A 17,543-nucleotide genomic window follows, 5' to 3' on the forward strand; every position below is an offset into this window, starting at 1 on the left:
ATTCTCAATGTAAACATATCTCTGTGTCAGGATGATGTAAAACCTTTAATTATATATATATATAAAATTTATTTTTAATTACGGTAGTTCATATGGTTGCAGATGATAAACAGGCCAAACATAAAACATCACAATGAAATAAAATAAATCCAACACCGACACCTAGTGGCATAAACAAAATGCATCAATGGCCTGTGAAACCATGTGTTTTTCACTGACTTACAGTGCAAAATACGAAAATCAATGTAAGGGTGAGAGCCACGTCTTTCAGACTCAAAGCCGGCTCTGCTTCTTACTCGAACATCTCCTATGAAAAGAAAAAGAAGAAAGTAAACAGACAGCACAGTTATGTTATCAGTACTACTGGTGAAGCTCTTTCATTTACACTACAAGAAAAGAAAAAGGATAAAAAAAAAAAAAAAAAAGAGGATACACTATTATCTTACACAACTCCAAAATTATACTTTCAAACATGCAACTGCATGCTCTTATAGTGTCAATTACTGCCTGCGCAAACCAAGTCAAAGCATGTGTTAAGCATTCAGATGAGCCTAAACTGTATGTTCTTACAGTGTGATGGTACAAGGCACCTAACTGTGACAATACAAGATCACTTTTCATTCAGTAATATCTGCCTGAAGGATGCTCACAAACAGGAGTCTGCATAGTATACAAGGCTCAGCACCTAGAAATGGCAGATTTTTGCAGCTCAGCTTTTTTTTCCCCACACTCAGTAATGCCATATGGACCCACTAGTGTTACTTACTTGCACTCAGCTGTTTGAATATTACACAAGAGCCTATCAAAACACCAAAACTCAGTATTAACATAATATACTGTCAAATAATGAATTATCCACTGAAGGTGGTCAACATTAGCTATTTCAGAGAAGGGTAATACAAGTGAACCGATTCATATTTTTAAATTATTTAAATGGATACCACCCAACTGCATGCTTTCCTTCCAACTTAAACTACCTTCCAAAGCTGGCCCTATATGGGTAGAATATTGAAAATATTGAATGAAAATTCTTGGTAAAAGAAGGTTATAAAGAAAGTTTGTCCGTTTTTCTTATCATTAATACAGTAGACACAAAATTGACATTCATTTTCAACCACAGTTACGAAAACATTCGAAGGAGTAGGGTTCAAGATTTTTTTCACAAATGAACAAATTTCTAACAGTGTATGTGTTCCTAAGACTTTTATTAAGAGTTTTCCTTGAGATTCTATCCATCTCTGGGCAGCTTATAGAACAGATGAAAGTTCTAGCAAAGGAAAAAAAAATACACACACACACGGACACAGATTACAAACACTTCCTTTCCTTTGACTGCCTGAGCTGATGGGAAATTGTATTGTCTTATTTGCCCAAGTTTAACACACTTTTAGGGGAAAAAGAAAGACTTAATTTAAGCAAGCTATAGCTGATGCAATGTTCTTTCCTACAACCTCTCCTGCAGCACTGTTGTATTCCGTTATTAGGGAGTCTTCCCTGCTGGCAGAACACAATGATTACCACTAGCGGCTATAGCCACCGACAGCAATTGCATGCAAACAAAAAATCAGACAGGCTGGTTATAATTGTCAGCCATTTAGTAACCATAGTTCATATCTTGTGGCCTCTGTATGGATTTGTTAGATTGTTCTCAACTTTGTATGGGATTCCTCACACAAATCGAAAAAAGAAAATGCAAACAGGCTTTAAAAAGTGTGTTTCTGTATGATGGGTCTGCAGAAAACAGTGCATAGTTTGTTTATCATTTTAGGTCCTTGTACAGTATTAAAAAGCTCTGGTTTTTGTCTCTTTATAGAACACAAACCAATTACACTCTTGATGTCAGGTCTGCACTCCTGGAACCCAAGGCCATCCTGCAGTGCTCTTTATTAACTTTTGATAACCATATAAATGACATTAAAAGGATAGACAGAAATGTGCAAGTCTTGTAATAAACCCCTTATGTCCCCTTTTTTACTCATTAGCAAATAAAAAAAGTAAACACATATAATCTTACAAAATACTGTTTTGGGTTTTTTTTGCGAGGACATATAGGCCTCGTTCACACCATATATGTATAAAACTGATGGAAACTGATGTGCAGATTTCACATGCAGAGACACGAGTTTACATCAGTTTTCATGCACGTTTCAATTAGTTTTATACATGTTGCAGATTCCTGTGCAGAAAACATCCACACAATACTATTGTTAAGGTGTGAACTGGGAACATTGAGAACATTCTTTTTTTTTGGGGCCCTTGCAGAACACATGCAAGAAAAACTCACATCTCTGCACGTTGTGTGAACAAGGCCTTAGGTTATGTGCCCCCACATGCAGTCTGCCCCATCTGAATCAAATCCCATCATTTTTGGGTGCCCTGCAAGCACAGTTGCAATGTCCAGTCAAAAATCTGCCAAATCTATGACAGGCTGAAATATGTGGTGGTTGGATGCTGCACTGAGAAGTACTCATGTTAAGGGATGTATGACGCAGATGCAGAAGTCCTGCTTTCGGGGCATATGTCCTGAACACATACAACCCTATGGATATTCCTGTAAACACTTAAAATTGTAATACAGCAATAATAACAAAACATAGAATCCTACGTGCGTTAACGTTTATTTAAGGGTCAAAAAGGCCTCCAACATATATATCATTGTAATGGGAAAATAATGCTGAATAAATATCAACTAATATTTTACTCTGCATCATTGAATCTAATTTATTTAACAATCTATTTAGAATAAGTATATATTTTTAAAACAATTTTTGCATTTGGAAAAAAATGCCTATGGAAAAACCATTTCACAAAAAACACCTGTAACCACAGTAATAATTAAATATTATAAAATAATTCAAAACTCTACAAGTCAAGGCATATCAACAATTAGCAATCAAATGCTAAACACTCAAAGTGGTATAAAGGTATTTTACCTGATGCTTTCTCTGCATTAAGATAAAAAATCCTCAATGGTCAGTCCCCCTTTCCCCCAGCCCCCCTTAAACTTTCTGAGCCCAATCTCGATCCAGTGATCTCAGCTCTTTCCCTTCTCAGTGGCTCAGAGTCAGCAGCTGCTTTCAATCACAGCCAGTGAGGAGGGAACAGAGGCACACAGAGCCAGCTCAGGAGCGAGCAAGCATCAGTACTCCCAACAGTGTCACATTTGTAGCAGCTCTTCTCCCCTCTTCCTGGTTTCACATACTATGTTGATTGACAACAGCAGAAGGAATTGGCTCCTGCTGTGGTAAATCAAATCTTACGAGGAGGGATGAGGCGGGCCTGAGCTGTGCTGTGTGTGTTTATAGATGAACAGAGCCCGGCTTGGGAATGTGCCCGCACGAGTGTCCCATAACAAGTGGTCTGGTATTGGGAAAAGGAGAAGGGGAGAGCACTGGCGAAGGACCCCAAGAGAAGAGAAGGTGTGGGGCTGCTCTGTGCAAATTCACTGTTTAGAGCAAGCAAGTAAAACACCTTTTTTATTTTATATATATATATATATATATATATATATATAAAAATGTATTTTTTAAAGAAGTATAACCAAAGCTCTTTTGACTATACTTCTATGGATCACAGGAGAGCAGTTCAATTCTGCACTCTCTGACCAGTTTTCAGCCGACATCACTCAGCTGATCCGGGAAAGACTAAGCCAGCCCCTCTCGCACCTCCACAGCCTGGCCCTCCAGTGAGTGCTGAAGGGGCAGAGCAGAGAACCAGTGAGTGAGAGTCACCGCACTCTGCTCAGAGCGGAGGGGGAGAACTGAGCGATCAGCGGTGTTTGATCGGCTCAGTTCTCGGGCCGGCAGGGGACAGCTGCAGCTGGGATCGGTGCTGCCACCTACCAGGCGATTATGATTTTTTTTTTGCGCTTTCCTATACTTCTTTTAAAGTCAGTTTGTATGTACAAATAACCAAACATGTCTGTCTAGTTCCCAAATGGTTCTATTAAATTTAGACACAAAGAGGACTAACAGATAGAAGGTACAGTATATATTACTTTAATAATAGCTGCCATATCACCATACTATGCACAATCTAATCCTTCAGCAGTCTTTAAATGGATTTACTAAAATTTATATTTTCAAATGCAACAAAAAAAAGAAAAAAAAAAATCTCAAGCTTGTAATCACGTTCAGTTTTTAAACATACAGTATGCTCACCTTGACATTTATTTAAAAGTAAGGAGCCAAATTGAAAATTACATATAACTTTTACTTTTGTAATAAATGCTTTTAAAAAACTTTCTACATATGGGTTGCGTCTTTGTTCAAGTGGTTTTAAAGGCTCAAGGTAAAAACCTTCTGTGTGTGGCAGCCTCCCCAGCTCTCAAATACTTAACTGAGCCCCATTGAGATCCAGAGATGTGCACAGGTTCCCTGGGGACTCTTCCTCCTCATTGGCTAAGACAGCAGCGGGAGCCATTGGTTCCTACTGCTTTCATTCACAGCCAGTGATCCAATAAAGAAAGGAGGTGGCAGGGCCGCACTGTGGCTGTGTGTGAATGGACACACAGAGCAGCGGCTGGGGAGTGTGCATGCCCCCATAGTAAGCAGCTTGCTGTGGGGGGCACCCGACAGGAGGGAGGGACCAGGACCATCGGAGGGGGATCTGAGAAGAGGAGGATCCGGGCTGCTCTGTGCAAAACCACTGCACAGAGCAGGTAAATATTACATGTTTGTTGTGTTTTTTTTTATATTGTCTTTAATATTACTTTAACCACTTGCCCTCCGCCCTATAGCAAAAGTGCTGTTACAGGGTGGCAAGGCTGTGCAAAATCACGTATATATGCGTGATTTCGATTTCCGGGTGTGGGGGCATGAGTTTACTGCCCTACCCGCGCCGCTTTTGGCGACTACAGATGTCAATCCCCGGGTCCCGGCCGGCACTCTGCTATCGCCGGGTAAATCTGACAGGGGAGAGACCAGTGTGTAAACAACACAGGTCTCTCTCCTGTCAGCATGGACATGCTGTTTTGTATCTCTCTGCACAGCAAAGAGATACAAAACAGCAAGTCTCCCGAGTAAAACACAGCACACAGCAAAACACACACAGCACACAGTTAACCCTTTTGATTGCCCCAGATGTTAACCCCTTCCTGCCCAGTGTCATTATTACAGTGTCAATGCTGTTTATTAGCACTGATCACTGTAATAGTGTCACTGGGGATGTCAGTAGCAGTTAGTTTCCACCCAGTGTCAGAATGCCCACCGTAGTCATTGATTGTCGTCATTAATAGCAAAGAAAATAAAAATTCCAGTACATATACCGCCATTTGTAGATGCTATAACTTTCATGTAAACCCATTAATTTACACGTATTGGGATTTTTTTTTTTTTTTTTAGCAAAGACATGTACCAGAATACATTTTGGCCTAAATGTACAAAGAAATTTGATTTTTTTTTTTAATTTTTATTGGATATGTTTTATAGCAAAAAGTCAAAAATATTGTTTTTTTCAAAATTGTCAGTATTTTTTTGTTTATAGCACAAAAATTAAAAACCGCAAAGATGATCAAATACCACCAAAAGAAAGCTCTATTCGTGAGGGAAAAAAAGGACATTAATTTCATTTATCTACACCGTTGCATGACTGCGCAATTATCAATATATAAGTAACACAGTGCTGTATCACAAAAAATGGCCTGGAGGGCAAGTGGATAATGCACTTGGAAGCCTTTTGAAATCAAACAATTGTAAATTTTACAGCATACCTGAAACAAATCTGACAAGAAGACATATTTACATAATGAGATTTCTACCAGAGAACATGAGGTACACTAAACCTTGACATAAAATGAAAAATTTTCAAACAAAAATCTACTAGTTTAAGAACATTTGTTTGATTTTCTAATCATCAATGAGGTCAAAATGATATTCATTTTTGGCCACAATGAGAAAATCCAAAGGAGTAGGATGGAAACATTTTCTCATACAATTAATTTTTGAAGAATGTGGTTTTCATTCAGTAAAATCCATTTGTTCCAAATTTAAATCGGAGCTCCACCCAAAAGAGGAAGTTTCGCTTTAAAGACAGGTCTCTCGCTCCCCATTAAAGATTGGCACCTTTGTGGAGGGGTTACCTGAAATTGACAGGTACCCGCTCCCACTTCGATTGCTTAGGCGATCGGAAGTGGAAGTGGCAGTTTTTGTAACTGCTGACTTTTATTTTTTTTACAGAGTAACCACTTTAATGTTAAAAGCAAACAAAATTTTGAAGTACTTTTGAATGACATTCATCAAGTTACCAAATGTACAAATACTTTTTGTACGAATCTTTCTACAAAGGTTTTCTCAAAAATCCACCAGTGTATGACCAGCTTTAGTGTGTGCCCTGATGTTAGCTGAATATAAAACTGCATAATACATATTTCTAATGTCCTTTAAGATGAGAACATCACTGAATTATATAAAGTGATAAGAACATTTCAGCTTAAAAAAACAAACAAACATGTAATACTTACCTGCTATGTACAATGGCTTTGCACGGAGTAGCTTCGATCCTCCTCTTCTTGGGTTCCCCATCTTCCACACACGAGCTTCTAGCGTTCCGCTCTCCCCCCTACCCCGCTGAGTGCCACCAGAGCAAGCTGCTCGCTTCCAAGCCATCTCTGTGTGTCCATAAATACACTGTGTGTCCCTCTGCCCCCCTCCCTCCTCATTGGCTGTGATTGAGGAGGGAGAGACCGGGAGAGCCGATGGCCTTGTGCACATTGCTGAATCTAAATCAGGCTCAGGTAAGTATTGGGGGGCCTGCTTTCATGTATAGAATGCATGAAGGTAAAAAAAAACAAAAAAACTTCAGCCTTTAGAACCACATTGAAAGCTGCCCCTTTGTAGAAAGGGTGATGTCACCCTAGGACAGTGGTGGCGAACCTATGGCACGCAGGGGCCTCTCTGTCGGCACATGAGCCAAGTAGCCCCAACAGCCGAGCATCTGATAACAGCGCACATAGGGGCCAATGCACATGCTTGGAAAGGAGAACCGGCTACAGGCTATGATATCACGAGCAGTGACTAATTAGCCACGACTCGTCCAAGCTTTCGCATGGCCGGTCAGTGTGCTGCCAAGGATAACATTCGTTTTTATTAACACAAGATTTTAGCTTGTGCTGCTGGTCAGTGGAAATTTTCCCTCTCGTGCTGGTGGTCATTGAAACTTTGACCCTTATGCTGGTGGTCAGTGGAAGCTCTGTTAAGTGTTTTTCTTTTAAGACAAAAGATATAAAATGTATGGGTTGTTTTCTCTAGACTAAAACTTCAGTATTCAGGTTTTTTTGCAGAGTGGGAACTGTACAATAAATAGGTGGGTTTTGGATTGCAGTTTGGGCACTCAGTCTCTAAAAGGTTCGCCATCACTGCCCTAGGACAAGAATTGTGTTACCCTCAAAACCACTAAGTGAAATTTGAATAAAAGGGGAAAAAAGGCAGAAAAAAAAAAACAAATGGAAGCACCCAAGATATCAAAGTATTGTTACTCTGCAATAATACATTTTTGTTCCTGGGTTTAAGATTAACAATCAGAATACATCATAAACTGGTCTGACTTTAGCAGAGGAATTCTGTTTGGGTTTCACTTAATTACCACTTAAACACTGTCACAGAAAAAGTGACAATGCATTTCTAGGCAAACTCAGGGCTGTATTGCTGATAACGTTAACAATAACTTAGAAAGGATGGGGGGGCTTTAGAAACCCTTTTGCTCTGAATGGCCAAAGTGATGATTTCACTCTTTTTTGAACATGGCTGTTGTGTCTAGATTGCTACATATGCACAACTGGAAATGGTTTACGTCTTAAAATACACTGCTAACTTCATAAAAATGGTCTGCTGTATATCATTATATTTATACGTCTGTCCTTGAGATATTACAAGTTAATATAGAGCTCTCTGAAAAAATGTACCAATAAAGTAAATAAAACATTGAAGGACATAACCAACAGGAAACATACATCAAAGACTAGAGTGAATGTGTGGAAATCATTTTACTTCCAGTAGGAAACCCGTGTTGATTAAAATGCAGCTGCCATAACTAATTGGCTTTCCATGATTTCTTCCAGAGCTGTCATCCCAATTCTGGTTCGCTATTATGACTAAGCGCTGTTTGTAGTAAAACGTTCAAGAGGTCAATCAGATTTTCTATTTGTACTACTGCTAATGTAATAAAAAGATTTCTGCAATACAGGTTGGTTGTTCCGTCATCATCATCTTCTGAAGTTGCCATTGATCAGCAGAGAGTTGGACATGCACCTGGTGTTTGGTTCAGACAAGTGTGGACCAGGGGCGGACTGACAACTCATAGGCCCCTGGGCAATAGGGGATCATGGGGCCCGTGTCCTCGCCCATACCAAAAAAGCCTATGCAAAAAGCCAATGAAAGGTACCTGGGGCCCCATACTGACCCTGGGCCCTTGGGCAGTGCCCGCGTGCTTGAATGGTCAGGCCGCCCCTGGTGTGGTCTCACCTGGAGTGGTACAAACTAGTATAGTGAGTTACTAACTTGGAACAGCTATGCAAGACGTGGAATACACAGTTTTCAGTCTTCACTAGCAAGCAACTCTCTGACCTGCAGCAAGTATGCAGCTAATGAAGTAAGGATAAACAGGACAGCTCTGGAGCCTGACTAATGCTATTCCTCCTGCTATTCCATTGCTGTATCTGTGCACAGAGGCTGCTGTAAGCTTTTTATTACGTTCCCTCTCCTAACAAAGCTCTCTAGCAATTCCTAGATAGCAGCTGTGGAAACTCTGCAAAAAAAAAAAAAAAAGGACTTTACTTATTTTCACTACCTGTAACCACCTCATCTTCACTGGCTGAATGTATTTTTATCAACTGGCTGACTTCTAAGTCAGCCAGAGGCCATTGTATCTGGTCAGACTGGAAATATCTGACTGTTTAAGGCAAGGTTGAAATTTACAGCTATTATCTAGTGATTACTAGACATCTGACATGACAGAGGAAGCAATAAAATAGCTTACAGTAACCTCAATATGCAGGTACAGTTCAGCCTCGTACACATAAGACTGTCGGACAAATGATTGAATGATGCTTTTGTTTGCATGCTAGTCTCATATCAAAAATGAATGGGTTACTGGAGTTAAAAGGATAGGTTCACCTTTTAGACAAAAATAATAAATGCACTTTTTTTTTGCAGGTAAAAAAAAAACTGTGCACTTATTATTTTTGTCTACAGGAGCCTGGAAAGCATTGCACCAGTGATCAGTAGATCGCTGATGCCATGCAGGTCTCCTGCAGACCTGTCAAAATATCTGCTTGCTCTACAGTATGTACAAGCAAGCAGATATTCTAACAAGAGGCTTGAATGAACTACCACGGTGCTCCACAGCGCCGTGGTAGCTAATTGAAAACTACAACCTGACAGCTACTAAGGCTGTTGGGACTTGCAGTTCATTCATTCACGGAGGTCCGCGAATGAATGATACAGCCGTGTGGGCAGAGCCCCGCACGGCTGCGCTGTTTTCAAATTTGATAGATAGTATGGGGAGACTTCTCCCCATACTGTCAGAGGGAGGGGGGGCAGCGGTCGGATATGGGAATATGTTACATGTTCCACCCTAAAAACAGGTGGAACATGTAACATGTTCCCAAAGGTGAACCTATCCTTTAAGAAAATTCTCTTAAAACAGAATACAACTCCCATGATGATGTGATGTATTGTATTGTAATGCATTCTTTTGTTTCTGAGCATGTGCGGTCTTGGTCACTCTAATACTGTACTGATTACATGAAAATAGTTTGTTGTTATCTTGTGAGAAAAATTTTTGTGTTTGTCTGTTTAGATCATTTTGCATGAGCTGTCATGATAGGCTCTTGAAAGCTGTGTACCAACGACCAGATTATAGGATGATCGCTCCGAAAGCAGTATTGTTTGGACTATTTTCTCATCGTGTGTGCTGTGCATAACATGGTATCCATGCAATAGTGGTGAAAGTAATGCGCACTCACCGGTCCTAGAGTCACCAGAGCACAAGAGTCACTTTATCTGCTTATTGGAACTTTTTATATAATTCATATAATTTATATATTTCTATTATTTAATTTAGTGTATCGGAGAAGGGATATTCATATATTAATTTACAATTTGTTTTTTTTTTAATATTTTAGTGCTGCACTCTCTTGTTTATATTGATGTTCTAGGGTGACATTGGTTACCTTTTTGTGCATAGAATCTTTTTATATTAAGGTGCTTACATTTCTGTTTTACACATTACTAACTGTATAGTTTAGGACAGTATGAGTGACTAACGCTACTTCACCCTCCTGCAATATTAGTTCATTAAAGCAAATCATTTTATATTACATCTCAGCTGTCTTGTGCTTCCCAGATTAGAAAAGGAAACATTTATTAAACATTGATTATTGTTCTCGTGCTCTTTTCCCAATTTTTGGAGGGCTTCTGTTGTCTTTAAAATGTCTCAAATATTTCAGTGTGTCCACTTCACGCACTTTTTATTCCAATAGTTTTTATTGAATAATTTTCAAATAACAAATAGGACAAGTAAACAATAGTCATGCCACAATGAGTAGATTTCAACACAATGCAAAGAACATAGTTTATCGAACATAAGACACGCACTAGGAAACTAGAAACTCTGTAGAGTAGCTATTGAATAATCCAAATAAAAAGTCCACATCATTTATCCAACCATATATAGGCGACGGACACAGTGATGGAGGAAGGAACATAGTGGAAGAGGAATGGGAAACAGCCATTGTTCGTAGACCTGAGAATACACACAGAGTAAGTGTTGTTTGAGGCATGGCAAATGTTGTAGAACATATAGAGATTAGGCGTAACCAGCCCCAGAGCACGGAAAAAGGGAATAATAAAGAATAAAGAAAAGCGGATAGAAAAAGAGAAAGAGAGGGTCAAGTCGAGAGACATTAAGGCATGGAAATATATCGAGTCCACGAGTCCCATGTCTTATCAAATTTACTAGTATTGTTGTGTAGAACACATTTGAGTGTGTTAATCATAATCCAATTCAGTTTATTCTTAGCATAATCAATCAAGATAACCGATTGCTTCCAATGTCTAGCAATAGTAAATCTCGCTGACAACAGCATATACTGTAGGTGATCAGTTTAAGGGATTTTCTGGGAATGGTATCCAGGAATTGATGAAAGAGGACCGTCTCCAGGGATCTGTGAATATTCACCCCCCTCACAGTATAGATGAAATTAAACACGCGGATCCAAAATATGGTTGCTATCTGATATTTCCACCAGATGTGATACATAGAGCCCATCTGGCCGCAATGCCGGAAGAACATCGGTGAGGCAGATGGATGCATCTTCGCAGTCCCAGTAGGGTCCAAGTACCATTGTAGTAACATTTTGTAGTTTGCTTCAAGTAGAGTAGTGTTGATGGAAACTTTAGATAGTTCCACGGCAAATAGGCCATAAGTGTCATTCAGGTCCCGTTGCCATTTATCCATATAGGGAAGCTTACAGTTCGGATCAGTGAGGAGAGTATACACTGTGGAGAAACGGCTTCTGGGAAAATCCCTATTCTGGCAGGAAAGTTCAAAATTGGTAAGTATGGGTGATTCATCCAATAAAGCGATCTTCGAGCTAATAAAAGACAATTTGATTGTATCTAAGGATTTCGGAAGAGGGCATTTGAAATTTATCTTTAAAGTGTTGCAAAGAGTGAGTTCAATCACCCTTAAGGTAGTCTCCTATCCGTAGTAATCCTTTATTAATCCACCATTGGAATGGGGCAGGAAATAAACCAGGTACAAACTCAGGGTTACAAAAACAGGCACCAAGGGCGTGTGTGGAGAAGCTAATGATTTGCGATGGCGCACTCTATCCCAGACTGTCAAAGAATAAGACAGCATGGGGCACAGTATAGGAGGGCGAGATCAATTAGGAAGCCAAAGTAAAGAGCCGACTGCTAAGGGATGGCAGGAGAGAGCTTCGATAGAAACCTAGAGGGGAGTAGGTCCCTTAGCAGTGGTGTAGGCCAGTTGGGCAAATTGAGCAGCTTGGAAATATGCTTGAAGATTAGGAAAGCCAATCCCGCCTCGCGGTTTTGAGGCACATAATGTCTTTTGGTTCATCCGAGGTCTTCTATTGTTCCAAACGAAGCGGAGAACCTCAGCTTGTAAATGCTACAACTCCCGTCTTGGAATTGGTATCGGTACAGTTCTAAAATAATATAGCAATCAGGGTAAAAACGTCATTTTAATCGAGTTGATTCTGCCAAACCAGGATAAAGAGTAATCAGCTCATCGATGAAGATCATCTTTTAGTTTATAAAAAGGAAGGGGGGGGGGGTAGTTAGCTTGATAAAGGGTCTCAACAGAAGTAGTTAGGTGGATCCCAAAATAAAGCAAAGAGTTGCGTGCCCATTGAAAGTTATAAGTAGTCGTAAACTGCAGTTCTACAGAAGAGGGTAAGGAAACGTTAAAGGCTGTCGTTTTTTTAGAGTTTAAGGAAAGCCCAGAAAGGTCAGAGAAGTGGCGCAAAAGAGACTGTAGATTAGGTACGGTACTCAAAGGGGAGGTAATATTCATAAGAACATCGTCAGCAAATGGGGCACATTTACGTTCCTGTTGTCCACAATGGACAACATGGATTTAGGGATGGTAACGGATCGCCATAGCTAAGGGTTTGATCGCAAATGCAAAGATCAATGGGAAAGTGGAAAACCCTGTCTAGTGCCACGTCGAATTGGGAACACAGAAGATCTGTAGTCTCTATTGGAAACTTGAGCCGAAGGAGTATTGTATAGCGAATGAAATAAAGCAAGAAACGTAGGACCAAATACGAAAGCTTGCAAGGCAGTAAACAAATATTCCCAAGTTAAACTATCGAAAGCTTTATGAAGGTCCAAAGTAAGAAGCAAAGTTCCCTTGATAGGGGAGCATCCCATTTAAAGCGGACAGCTGATATCAAAGTGATAGAACAACAAATCTGATCCATTGTTTGGAGACCAGATATGAAGCCTGACTGGTCCTTATGAGCATAATGCGCCATATAGGAATTAAGACGCAAAGCCAAAAGTTTTGTTAGAATTTTCAAGTCACAATTAAGGAAATGGGGCGATAGTTGAGAATATCAGTAGAGTCTTTATTAGGTTTGGGAATGACACTAATATGTGCTTTGTTCTCATCTAAAGGGATCACACCCTCATCTCTTAAAGAATTGAAATAGAGTGTCATATGGGGGAGAAGCTGTTCGGAAAAGGTTTTATAGTATGCATTCAGGGCCCGGAAATTTATGCGACAATAGCATTCTAGCAACTTTGCTAAGCTCCTCGCTAGTAACAGGTTGTTCCATGAGTTCCCCATTGGCCTTGGTGAGGGATGGAAAAGGCAAAGTCCCTAGAAAGTTTTGAACTGAAGAAGGGTCAACAGGCTGGGGTTTACTGTAAAAAGTAGCAAAGAAGTCAGGAAATTCCCGAAGGATCTTCTGAGGATCCTGTGAGATATGACCTCCCAAAAGCAGTAGGTATGTTTAGGGGTAAGTTTACGTGCTAAGAGGGAGTCTGGTTTGTCTCGCCATGTGAAAAGTTTATGGTTCATCCAACGCAGTTGCTTTTCTGCTTTTGTAGTAAGACAGAAGTTAAGTTGCAAATGAGCTTGCTCTATCTTAAGTAACAGGTCAGAATTTGGGGCAATTTTATGCTGGGCCGACAAGGCCTCATATTCTTTAGATTTGGCAGAGATCAACTCTTCGCAAGATCTTTTAATTGTGGAGGACAGTTGGAAAAAAAAGCCTCTGACAGAGGCTTTGTGGGCTGCCCAATTAATAGCAGGGGTCATATCTTCTGCTTTATTAATTGTAAAGTAAGATTTCAAGTGTTCCACTACTTCTAGACAAAAGGACTCATTACTAAGAAGGGACTCATTTAATTGCCAGTGTGGCTTGACCAGGTTGGTTGTCAAATTAGAAAGCGTCAGCATCATAGTGTCATGGTCTGACCAGAGCGTCGATGCAATTTTGGCTGAAAGTAATTTAGATAGCATTTCCGAGGGGAGAAAAATGCAATCTATACGAGAATAATGATTATGAGCTGAAGAATAATGGGAATAATCTCTTGAGGTGGGATTAGCCTCTCTCCAAGCATCAAGGTATAGCGATACTTTGTCAAAAGTCATGACTTTGTTTGGAAGGGGATTTAAGTTTGACTGTGTGCGACCTATCAAGTGTATAATCTAAGGCTAGATTTGAATCCCCTGCCAAAATAACATCGCCTTGCAGTTCAGCGAATAAAGATTTAAATAGGGATTGAAAAAAGGCTGCCCGATTCACATTAGGGGCAAAGTAAATCAGAAAAGTTACCAGATTTCCCCCTAAATGGCCCTTAACTAAATGGAATCGCCCTTCCTTATCCCTTATCACTTTAGTTTTGGTGAATGACAGCCGTCTGGAAAGACAGAGCGCTACCCCTCGCTTTTCTTTTCAGAGGCATTAGCAAAAAAGCATACAGGAAAATCCCTGTGAATATACCCAGCTGTAAAAGAAGGGGCAAAATGTAGAGCAACATTATCAGCTCGCATGGACTTATGATGGGAAAAAACTTGGAGGCGCTTAGAAGGGGACCCAGTCCTTGAACATTATGGGAAAGCAATCGTTCACGCACTTTCAGTGTTACATGATGCTTTACTGTACAGTCAAGCAAAATCAGTCAAATAGAAATTTTTGGTAATAGAATAATGGATCATAATAAAGCAGCCTCATTCCTTTTTCCTTAGGGATAGCTAATCTATCCAGCCATATCAAGGGGAAGATGCAGGATTTCTGCAAAGTATCTGTTCAATGTAAAATGAAAACCTGCCACAAATCTGCTTAATGCAATATGACAAAAATGCATAAGCAGAGGTTTCCCATAACGCATATCAAAATGATTCGTTAATTAAAGAGATAAAAGTAGCTATACGTGTTTATTATCGTAAAATTCAAAACTGGCCTTGACCCCTGCCTACCTCAAGAGCCTGCCTAAGGGCAGCCTCATCAACCACCAGAAAGTTCAGGAGGCAGCAAAACCAAGTACAACATTCATAGGAAAAGTGGAGCTACTGGCCATTTTGACAATTGGGTCTCATGCACACTAGACTCCTCTGATCAACGTTAAAAATGTGCCTAAAGAGTGTTTGGATGCGTTCATGTCAAGTGATTGAACATTCATTCATTTCATTGGCCAGATTATTTTTTCTGGACATTGAAAATAATAAATGCTCACACACTAAAACACGCCTAGCATTTAGGAGTGTTTGGACGCTTAGGTGTTTTTTTTTCTGCCCACACACTTCTCTGAATGAGATTTTGCTACAATAAGATTTCTGCCTCTAAACATCTGTGTGCATGAACACATACGCTAACACAGAAGAGCGTTTAGGGGCAAAAAAAAAAAAAAACCTGTCAAAAACCTGTAAAAGGGACGTATGACAGTTGCAGTGTGCATAAGGACTTAGTATTTCTCTAGGGGTAACATTTGCCCACATTCTTACTACTTAGTTGGATTTTGTCACAAAAAGGTGGAGTTGCAGTTAACAGCATTCCAAAACAGAAGTGAGCCATACAAATGCCATGTAACCAGCACTCATGTTTTGTAGCAGTTTGCATGCATTTCATCTGGGCTCTTAATATATAAACTGGTGATCAACTGACTTCATGCCAATTGGCCGTAAGGTATTTGCCATATCATAAGGCTATTCAGGAGCAAGGTTTGATATAAACAGATCAATGTTCTTCATATAGCAGTTAGGAGCAAGAATTAATCCAGAAATGTTTTAAACAGACAACACAATTGGGGCAACAGAACTTAGCTTGCTTATGAAAATACACGCCATGGGGTAGAAGTATGGTATATTTTTCCATATCAAAGAGTTTTAACATTACCAATCCAACTGCCCTATACCAATAATATATAAAAACCTGTATTTTTCACTACACAATTGGGGGGAGTCTGCTTCCACCAGACTCATACCTTTCAGAGACAGGTACATGGATCTGTCTGTGTCTACACCTTCCTCCATCCCTGACCACAGCTGCCGTCACAGTGACAGGCACTATGTCAGGGAAATTGTACTAGAGGTGGGAAGAGCCTGATGGGGAACTGAGAGACTTTTTAGCCATTAGGTCTGCACTACTTTTGACAGCACACAGCAGTGGGTGGATCCATAGCAATTATTCTCTCTAACAGGAGCTTCTGAATCTGCGCACTAATGTGCACTATCAATCAATAGCAAACTGAACCTAATGGGGAACTAGTCTCTCAGTTCCCCCATCAGGCTCCTCCCACCCAGTGACAAGTCGTTTACCATATTTGGACAATGACCTCACCTGTATCCTTGTTTATATTGAGCTTTTGGCTGGGGAATGGGGACCAAGGACAAAGCTCTGTGTGGGAAGCTAAAACATTCATAACTGTTCAGGACAGGCACGACCAGCTCTGAGTACTGGCATACCTTTGTACACCAGGTCAGATGGTCTTAATTACTGCCAGTTTCCCAAACTGAGAACTGGCAGTAAAACAGTAAGAATTTGCCACTTCCATAGTGACAGATTGTCAAAGTAGTTGTAGTAAGAACTACCTAAATATGCCACGTGTTGGTAACGTCACCAACAATGGAGCAAATGTGTGAGCTACGTGCATGTAGTTCTTAACCACTTTTACCCTCTCCTAACCAGGCAATTTTTTGCTATACCGCACTTCATTGCTTTAACTGACAATTGCGCAGTCATGCAACACTGTATCTACATGAAATTCATATCATTTTTTCACACAAACAGAGCTATTTGGTGGAATTTGATCACCACTGGGTTTTTTATTTTTTGCTATATAAATGAAAAAATTACAAAAAAGTTTTAAAGAAAAAAAAACCCAAAAAACTTTTCATCACCAATTGGTGGAAAACTATGAAAAGTGTGGAGCACTGCTGTGTTTAATGTTATATTGATTGCTATTCATGACGATTGTTTTTAAACAGAAGTAGCTAGCGCTCAAGCTTAGGTGCATTCACCATTCTTACATAAGTGCAGGTAATGTGCATTGGTTGCATGCATTTTTAGCACATTTTTATTTTATAGTTTTTTGATAATCCTAGCACCTATGGATGTGGTGAATTTTTTAAATGCTCGACAAATCAATTTAGATGCACTGTTTTCCTCTGAACAAGCGAGTCAGCCTCAAGAGGATTATAGTGGTATCTTTACAGCCATGGGTAATTCTTATTATACAGGATTTATATAGTGCCAACAGTTTGCTTGACGCTTTACAATATAAAGGGAATCAATACAGAAACAATACAGCTCAATACAAGAGGGTTAGGAGGGCCCTGCTCCTTGGAGCTTACAATGTAAGATGGAGGGGCTAGTGGTACAAAAGGTAATAACTGTGGTGGATGAACTGATAAGAGGAATAGAAGATTCTGTTATTAGCTGAAGGCGGGATAGGCTTCCCTGAAGAGATAGGTTTTCAGAGATCGCCTAAAAGTGGGCAGAGTAGGCAATAGTCTGATAGATTGGGGTAGAGAGTTCCAGAGGATGGGGGAGGCTTTATAGAAGTCTTGGA

At 40.0% G+C, this 17,543-nt stretch overlaps 1 protein-coding gene across 4 annotated transcripts in view; it reads right to left on the minus strand.

Annotated features, from left to right (window-relative positions):
* Positions 1-17,543, minus strand: part of PDE7A (phosphodiesterase 7A) — a 182,348-nt gene that overhangs the window by 48,251 nt on the left and 116,554 nt on the right. For 2 of the 4 annotated variants that reach the window (XM_089685335.1, XM_089685337.1), the window contains exons 3-4: positions 767-799; positions 224-307 (exon numbers count right to left, since the gene is read on the minus strand). In XM_089685335.1, the coding sequence (XP_089541461.1) occupies positions 224-307; positions 767-799 (117 nt within the window). The remainder of the gene's footprint in view (positions 1-223; positions 308-766; positions 800-17,543) is intronic. The other 2 variants (XM_089685336.1, XM_089685338.1) reach the window with 1 other exon arrangement.

This window comes from Staurois parvus, unplaced genomic scaffold (assembly GCF_062004578.1).
Source record: "Staurois parvus isolate SC_StPar_1 unplaced genomic scaffold, SC_StPar_1.0 ptg000371l, whole genome shotgun sequence".
Taxonomy (NCBI): domain Eukaryota; kingdom Metazoa; phylum Chordata; class Amphibia; order Anura; family Ranidae; genus Staurois; species Staurois parvus.